The sequence below is a fragment of the Crocuta crocuta genome, unplaced genomic scaffold, assembly GCF_008692635.1.
Source record: "Crocuta crocuta isolate KB4526 unplaced genomic scaffold, BGI_CrCroc_1.0 scaffold755, whole genome shotgun sequence".
NCBI classification, from domain to species: Eukaryota; Metazoa; Chordata; class Mammalia; order Carnivora; family Hyaenidae; genus Crocuta; species Crocuta crocuta.
This window is the reverse complement of record NW_027531305.1, coordinates 311,805-321,448: the sequence shown is the minus strand read 5'-3', so window position 1 is coordinate 321,448 and position 9,644 is coordinate 311,805. Positions and strand designations below refer to the sequence as shown.

Here is a 9,644-nt window from a genome sequence, read left to right as displayed (position 1 = left end):
AAGGGCCATTTTTCAAGAAGTACCTGTGATTGCAAGCTTAATGCTTAACAGCCAGAGATTGTGATTCTTTAATTGGATCATGAAAGAAGAACTTAATCCCTCTATTTATATCCTAGAATGTCAATGTTTCTAAAGTTCAACCGCTTTATTGAATTTAAACAAGTCCTTTTGTTTAATGTTCTGTGCCTTCTGATAGCTAACAATTTTTCCTTTCCAGTTTTCTTAATTTCCTAAGTTAGTTCCAGCCTTGAATCAGGAACAATTTGGAGATTCCCATTTGACTCATATAGTGATGAACTCTTGTATGGAGTTGCATGGAGTAAACTATATTTGGCAATTGAGGCCATTTATATAATTTTACTGTAGAGAAATTCTGAGACCACAGTTTTTTCATTCTGTATCAGCCATTTCTTTCTACTCTACTACCTTAAGTGCTCTTTCTGATAATGTAGGCTTTAACATATTAGTTTGTTTTCTAGTTAGTCATGGGGTTTTATGATCTTCCTTAGGATCTTCTTCTCTCTCTTACTAGCTCAGCATCCACAGTATCCCTGGCACAGAATAGTAAGGCAAAACTTGCTTATGAAAAACATGCTCCAAGTATAATCTACAAAGAGATAAATTTGCATAAACCAAGTGACTTAATATGGATTCACTATCAGAGAAGACTGGAAATATGATGAAGTAAAATTTTGAGTCACATCATATTTCATGGTGGAAAATATGTTTTTGATGACGTACATCTACTCATTGAAGTGAGGGATATTTGGTCTCCATGTTTAAAGTGGCAGATTTTATATTATTTAATTGGATGATGATATTATTCCTTCCATTGCCCTAATCTTAATACCTCATCTTTAAAAATGCTGTCATAAAAATTATAGTGTGAGTGAACAATATGTATATTTATGCTGTCATTAATTTCTTTTCCTTTTTTATGCTCTAAACTCTCTTCAGTCCTCATGATCAAAGGATTACTCAGACAAGAACTTGAATTCCTTCCCAGTAATGCTCCCGGGAATGGGGACTTGTGACAGAAAGTCCCACAAGTTATCCCTGCAGAAACGTACAGGTTTTTCCAATCTCTACCAGTTTCCTGGAAGAGAACCCAAATGGTAGTCACTTGTTAGTACAGTTATCTAAAATAAATGTGAATAACCAGGTCATTATGAACGTTTCCTTCAAATATCAGAACAAATGTCAAAAATAAGAAACAGTAGATTATTCTTAACATTCTCAGTTCTGTTTACTTTGATTATTGTATCAATAAGCTATTGCTGCATAACAAGCTATTACAAAAATATGTGATTTAATACTTGACAAAATCTCAAACTTGTATTTTACTTAGTTAATATGTTGTGCACTATTGGTTTCAGAAGTAGAATTCAGTGATTTATCACTTATGTACAATACCCAAGACTCATCACAACAAGTGCTCTCCTTAACCACCACCCATCTAGCCCACCCCCCATCCACCTCCCTTCATCAACCCTCAGTTTGTTCTCTCATTGATACAGTAATGTTCTCTATCATTAAGAGTCTCTTATGCTTTGTTTCTTTTCTTCTCTTCCCCCTATATGGTCATCTGTTTTGTTTCTTAAATTCCACATATGAGTGAAATCAAATGATATTTTTCTTTCTCTGATTGACTTATTTCAGTTAGCATAATACATTCTAGCTCCATCCATCACATGGGAGTCTGTGTTGGGGAAGTCTTCCGGTCTCTGTTAGTCTCCTCGTGAGGCAGTGGTCAGCGATGGGTCCGCTGGAGGAGCTCTATTCATCTTGGCTGTGCTCTCACATTTGGGGGCTTGGTGGTGATAGGCTGGCCTAGGGTGGCCATCATTAGAGCAACAGGGCTCTGCGCCACATGATCTCTCCTCCTACAGTAGGCTAGCTTGGACTTGTTTACAAGGCAGAGGCAGGATTCTAAGAACGCAGCAGAAATACACCAGGGACCCTTGAGGCACACTGTCATTTTCACCATACACTCTTAGGCAGGGCAAATAAAATACTACATTCAGTTCAGATCCAAAGGTGGAGAAATAAACTCCACCTCTCAATGGAGGGAGTTTCAGTCACATTACAAAGGACGTGGATACAGAGATAAGTGGTCAATTGGGGCCATCTCTGCAAATGGTCTACCATAAGTGTAATTTTCAATTCAATAAAGTTTATTGGTGCAGGGTATAAAATCAACATACAGAACAATATAGTGCAGTACAACATAGGGATTCAACAATTCCATACGCTATTCAGTGTTCATTTCGGTGAGTGGGCTCTTAAGGGTTGAGTCTGCAGGAATTTCTATATTCAGTTCATATCATCTGTAAATAGTGACAATTTTACTTTATTTAGGAAATCCCACTTGATGATGGTCTATAATCCCTTCAATGTGCTGTTTGATTCAGTTTGCTAATATTTTTTTGGAAAAATTTTGTACCTATGTTCATCAGAGATATTGGTCTATGGTTTTCTTTCATTTTTTTTGTATTGACTTTTTCAGGATTTGGTATCAAGGTAATGTTGGCTTTGGAAAATAAGGTTGAGGGTGTGTCTTTCTGTCTAAGTTTATGGAAGGGTTTGAAAAGAATTATAATTTGTTCTTCTTTACATAATTAGTAGAACTCATCTATGAAGCTCTCTGGTTTTGGGCTTTTCTTTGCTGGGAGATTTTTGATGACAGATTTCATATCCTGACTCATTTTTGGTCTGTTCGTATTTCCTATTTCTTCCCGATTTAGTCTTGGTAAGGTGTATGTTTCTAGCGGCTTATCTATTTCTTCTAGGTTGTTCAATTTGTTGGAATGAGATTTTTCATAGTGGTCTTCTATGATTCTTTGATATTTCTGTGGTATTGGTTCTAAGGCTTCATCTTCTGCTGCTGATTTTATTTACTTGAGTCTTTTCCTTGTGCCCACCCCCCCTTTTGGTCTAATTAAGGATTGTCAATTTGTTTAGCCTTTCAAAAATTGGTTCTTCACTTTGTTAACCTTTTCTATTGGTTTTCTGGTCTATATATTATTTGTGTGTGCTCTGACATCTGCGATTTCTTTTCCTCTGCTGCTTTGCATTAGTTGGTGCTTTTTTCTGGGTCTTTGAATCATAAAGTTAGGTTATTTACTTAAGGTCTTTTTATTTGCCTTAATATAGGCATTTATGGCTATAAACTTCTCTCTTAGAGCTACTTTTGCAGCATCCCATAAGTTTTTTTTTTTAATTTTAAATAGTTTATTGCCAAGTTGGTTTCCATATAACACCCAGTGCTCATCCCATAAGTTTTGATATGCTGTATTTCCATTTTCACTTGATTCAAGGTTTTAAAATTTCCTTGTTTTATTTCTTCTTTCATCCATCAGTCATACATGAGTGTGTGGTTTAATTCCCACATTTGTGAGCATCTAAAATATCTGTACTCTTACATCCACTGTGGCATTATTCACAATAGTCAAAATATGGAAACAGCCCAGCATACATTGACAGATGAATTAATAATCATGGCATATCTATACAATGGAACTCAACAATAAAAAAGGAAGACATCCCTTCCTTTGCTCAAACATGGATGGAACCCAGGGTAATAATGCTAGGTGAAATAGTCGGACAGAGAAAGACAAATACTGTATAATCTCAGTTATATGTGAAATATAAAAATATGAACCATAGAAATGGTAAGTTCATGTTTGTCAGTGGCTGGCATTAGGGGAAGTGAGAAGATGCTAGTGAAAGCCTATAAACTTTCAGATATAAGATGAATAAATTCTCAGGACTTAATGTACAGCATGGTCATTATGCTTAACTCTATTGTGTTGTATACTTGAATGTTGCTAACTGAATACATAGTGAATGTTCTTACAATGAAAAGAAATGGTAACTATGTGAAGTGATGGATGTATTCACTAACCTATTGTGATGATCATTTCACAACGTATATGTATATGAAATCACCAGGTTGTATGCTTAAACTCCCATGATTTTATATGTCAATTAAATTTCAATAAAGCTGGAAAAGTGAAGAAAAAATATTCTTAGGTCTCTGTCTTCTATTTTCATTTCTTTCTTTCTTTCTTTCTTTCTTTCTTTCTTTCTTTCTTTCTTTCTTCCTTCCTTCCTTCCTTCCTTCCTTCCTTCCTTCCTTCCTTCCTTTCTGAGAGACAGAGAGTGAGCAGAGGAGGGCAGAGAGAGAGGGAGACACAGAATCTGAAGCAGGCTCCAGGCTCTGAGCACAGCTCAGAGCCCGATGTGGGGCTCAAACCCATGAACCATGAGATCATGACCCAAGCCAAAGTTGACACTTAACGGACTGAGCCACCCAGGCGCCCCTTCTATTTGCATTTCAAATGTCACCTCCACCCAGAAGTATCCTCCCCATAAAAATTAAAAAAAAAAACAGTATCAGGATGAAAACCGTTATGAGAATGTCAGTAGGAAGGTCAATAAATAAGAAAGCAGCATCTACAGAAGGAGGCCATGAAGATATAATCAGTGATACAACAGTTCTTAGCTCCATTAATCATGAGTTAGATACAAGGTCCCTGGTCTCTCTGAGGCATCCAGAAAGAAAACTTTTTATTTCTTTGATCTTTTCTTAGACTAGGAATGGTGACCTAAAGGCAAAGGGTTATATTTGGAGGAAAGTCTGACCCTCAGGAGTAGAATTTCCATAACTGCTCATTATGCACCTAATTCATTCTCACTATCTTCTCTGAGATCATTGCACTGCTGAATGTGAAAGTGGAAAGGAAACCTTGCTTTTAATGTTTATGTATTTATTTTGAGAGAGAGAGAGTATGAGTGGGGGAGGAGCAGGAGAGAAAGAGAGACAGAGAGAGAGACAGAGAGAGAATCCTAGGCAGGCTCTGCATTATCAGTGCAGAGCCCGATGTGGGGCTTGAACTCATAAACAATGAGATCATGACCTGAGCTGAAGTGGGCTGCTTAACCAACTGAGCCACCCAGGTGCCATGGAAATGAAACCTTGTGAATTGAAATTTACAACAGTTGTAGACTGTTTGCAGAGATGGCCCCAAATCCTGGTCTTTCTCTGCAGCCATGTCTTTGGCCATGTGTGCAACACCTTCCATCAGGAGGTGGAGACTATTCTTCTACCTTAGAATTAGGATAGGTTAGGATTTTTTATTTAGCGTGGGCAGCAGAACATGATAGAAGTGACAGGGGAATTTAGAGGCCTTGGAGCATTTCTACTGGTCTCTCTTGGAACTCTGTCTCTGAAAAGTGAATAAAACCAGGTGGGCTACCAGAAGAAGTGAGGACAAGTGGAGCAGAGCCCCGTTGTCCAAGCCAAGGTCACCCTGGATCAGCCACAGCTAGCTGGCCAAGCCCCAAGTATATTTGAATGCTCTGATGAGATCAGCAGAGCCTCCCCAGCCGACCCACAGCTGACTCTAGACCCTTGAGGAGATCAGCAGAGATTAGAACTCATCACCATACGATTCCACTGGATTCTAAAGACATTCTGCCAAGTCATTTGCTTTCAAGATGGCTTGCTATGCAGCAACATCCATGGTCCTTCTGTTATTCAAGTTTATTTTGGACAATTATTAAAAAGTGACTCCATTGAGGATCCTTCTCAGGTAACCAGTAGAGATTGGAAGGGACATGTATTTTAGCGGAGAAAAAAATGGCGACCTTGAATCACATAACTGGGCAGGAATTCAAGCTCTCTTGTGTCCTGCAGAGACATCTTGATTTTAGCCCAATGAGACTCATTTTCGACATTGACCTCCAGACCTGGAAGAGTAGAAATTTGTTTCTTTTAATTTTATTTTTTAATATTTTTTAATTATTTCTAGGAGAGAGAGAGACAGCATGAGCAGGGGAGAATTGAGAGTTCTCAATTCTATTTCATTGGTCTATGTGTCTATTTTTGTGCCAATACCATACTGTCTTCATGATGACAGTCTCAAGCTTTCTTTCAACACAACAGGTAGGTTATAATGAGTTAGAGATCATAAGTCTTATGCATGTACATAATGTATGTGAGTGTGTACATGTATGTGAGTGTGTTTGTTTGAAAGAGGAATGTACATAAATACACATAATTTGCATACACACAATCCATATTCTTGAACATCCCAAAAAAGTATTTCTACACATGTCATTTTTCCTCATCACATCCTTTGAAGATATGTTTATTATTCCACATTGCCTTCAGAAGAAAATGAAGGCCAGAGGGATTACATCCTAACACTTACAAAACAAAACAGGTAAAACTTACTGTGCACCTTCTTGAGTTCTATATAAATGGAACCATGCAGTATGTACCCATGATTTTTCAACAATTCTTTCAATTCCTTAAACTGTACACTTTAAATATATACAGTTTATCTCACGTGCAAATGTTCCAAAAATATATTAGAATTTAATAATTCTACTGGTGCATGACTCAGAGTCAGATCTGGAGTACAGTTAGCTGAGCCCCACTACCAACTGTAAGTAGTAGTTAGTGAGATCTCACTACCAACTGTAAAAAAATAAAAGTTCACATGTGGACATTAAACTAGTAGAATTAAAATAAGACAATTCACATTTGACACTTTCATTTTTTTTGTAGACTAGAAGATTAGCCTACTTATATAAACGGAGTACAATGACATAAACTGGTTCAAGACAAAAAATACTACAGTCACTCAAATCGGTGTAGAGATTCACACCTGACTATAGACTCATGAGGAGTGCAGCAGAGCTCAGAGCACCTTCCTACCCTACAATCCCATTTGATATTAAAGACATTATATTGAGCTATTTTTTTAAAGTATGCTTTGTATGCAGCTATAGCTAATTGATATAATAATCAAATCAGGCAGAAATGAGGGCGTTTGTCATAATCTGATTCTTTTTATTCTAGGCATTTGTTCTGACAGTTGAAGTTAGTGTTCATGATTACTCTGTCTTTAAGGTTATTTCATTTAACTGTATTAAAAAATGAATCAATTGAAGCCCCTTAGAGGTAACATGGAATGGTTGAAGCACAAAGCTTGTGATTCTGAATCACATACTTGGACAGGAATCCATGCTTATCCAGTGATTAGGAGGAAGATGCATAATGGATGATACTGATATTGTTTATTTGCTGTCCCTTTAGTGGTTATGGCAAAATTCTGAATAGTGAGAGATATGTCATTTAGAGAAATGGAAAGAATGATATTTGTATGCAGCACTGGAAATTTTCAAACAGAACTCAGAAAATGATTTAATACAACCCCAAACAGGCCATCTATCTTTCATCTTCATGAATACACCTTACACATGGACCCTGATATTCCATAATTCAATGAGTAGATGAAGTGCCTGAGAAAGAAATATTTTGCATAGTAATAAATGCATGATTTAATTTTTTGCTTCATTATACTTAAAGTCAAGTTTGACCCTAAGGCCATGTTATATCAATCTATTTTTTTCATATTTGTCTTTCTGTGTAGATTCCACTTGGAGACTTGTATTTTATTATCTTTTTGTTTTGTTTTGTTTTTGGGTTTGGTTTGGTTTTTTGCCAATGACTATGGTAGACATGGTGGACACAAGCTGTATAACAGAAGAGGATTTTAATGTGTAGAAAAAAACCCATGATTGGCTATAACCACTAGTACATCAAAGTCTGCATCATCAGAAAGAGCCGCTAAGATAGTGATATACAAAAGAATGATGTTCACAAGAGTGAAGCAGAGTGACCTCATATCTTTCTCTCTTATAAACTTATATAAATAGCTGTGGTGGCCAAGAGTAGACTTGGCATAAGAGTAGTATAACTCATCACTTGTTTTTCAGTCAAACAAAAGAAAAATTCTCACCATAATATATTTTGAGAAGAAATTATTCTTTAAAAAATTTTTTAAGTTTCTTTATTTTTGAGAGAGACAGAGATAGAGTATGAGTGGGAGAGGGGCCGAGAGAGAGAGACACAAAATCTGCAAGCAGGCTCCAGACTCTGAGCTGTCAGCACAGAGCCTGATGTGGGGATGGAACTCATGAACTATGAGATCATGACCTGAGGTGAAGTTCAACGCTTAACTGACTGAGACATCCAGGCACCCCAAGAGGTTATTATTAACATATTCAGGTAGTCCTTGGAAGTAAGTGAGACATGCCGAAATTTTCCCATGCAAGGCGAGGAATAACATTGGGTGAGTAAGAAAATGACAAAGGGAAAATCTCTTGGATATCAGAATATCACGAAGCTTGATAAAGTGAGTTACATAAATTGTACGGAGAGGTCAAAATAAAAAAAAAAAAGAAATTCCAGGAAAAAAATAGAAGAGGCATATTTCGCTTCCACAGTCTGACTAAAGAATCTCAACATTTGCTTCAGGCTTTGGGCTCTACAATCAAACAACTTCTTCAGCCCAGGACAATTGACCCTTTTGTAGCTACCATCCCAGAGAGTCTCATCAGAGCCTCCTTTATGTCTCTGTTCCTCAGGCTGTAGATGAAGGGGTTCAGCATGGGCGTGATTACCGTGTACATCACCGAGGCTGTTGCACCTGAGTGGGAGCTCCGGGTAGCAGCGGAGCTAAGGTACACTCCCAGGCCCGTACAATAAAATAAGGAGACAACCGAGAGGTGAGACGCACAAGTGGAAAATGCTTTATATTTACCCTGAGCTGATGAGATCCCACGTATGGAGGAAACTATCTTATAGTAAGAGTACAGTATTCCAATAAAGGGACCACCACCGAGCAGCATAGCTCCAAAATACATCACCATATTATTGAGAAAGGTGTCAGAACAGGCAAGTTGGATCATCTGATTGAGTTCGCAGAAAAAGTGGGGGATTTCCATGCCTGTACAGAAGGACAGCGGCAACACCATTAAGCTTTCTAACAAGGAATGCAGGACACTCGTGATCCAGGACACCAGGACCAATAGTCCACAGAGCTGGGGGTTCATGATGACCGTGTAGTTCAGGGGGTGACAAATGGCCACAAAGCGGTCATAAGCCATCACAGTCAAGAGACAGATGTCTAATCCTGCAAAGAGTATGAAAAAATGCATCTGTGTGATGCAGCCTGCGTAGGTTATGGCTTTGCTCTGAGTCTGGATGTTCCACAGCATCTTGGGGACGGTGGTGGAGGTGAAGCAGATGTCCACAAAGGACAGGTTGGCGAGGAAGAAGTACATGGGTGTGTGGAGGTTGGGGTCTGTGCTGATGGCCAAGATGATGAGCAGGTTCCCAAACATAGTGATGAGGTACATGGAGAGGAAAAGTCCCAATATGAGGGGATGCAGTTCTGGTTTTTCTGAAAATCCCATAAGAAGAAATTCTGAAATTCCCGTATCATTTCCTGAGTCCATATGGTGGAGGTGGCTACCAGTGAAAGGGAAAGTAATGTGACTAATTTTCACACATATGGGCATTGTTCAAATGCTACAATTTATATTTTCCAGTCAAGAAAGTAATATCAGTATCTCGTGAATGGATTTGGGCCTCTTCAGGGGATCCCATTTCCTCTCTGATTAGAAATTTTCATTCACAACATCAGATGTTCCCCTGAAGGCCAGGTATTGTACAGTTTAAATAAGAAATTATTTCGTGCCTTTGAGGACTATATATAGTGTTGACCATGTTTTCAACATTTCCAAGTCATTTAGTAGAAGGTGCCTAACAGGAAAAGTCCTACAATTCA

At 38.1% G+C, this 9,644-nt stretch overlaps 1 protein-coding gene across 1 annotated transcript; it reads right to left on the bottom strand.

The window, feature by feature from the left end:
* Positions 1 to 8,358: 8,358 nt before the first annotated feature.
* LOC144237873 (olfactory receptor 7A17-like) lies at positions 8,359 to 9,375 on the bottom strand. The gene has a single exon (XM_077771598.1). It carries the CDS (start codon positions 9,373 to 9,375, stop codon positions 8,359 to 8,361), a length of 1,017 nt encoding a protein of 338 aa, XP_077627724.1.
* Between the last annotated feature and the right edge of the window lie 269 nt (positions 9,376 to 9,644).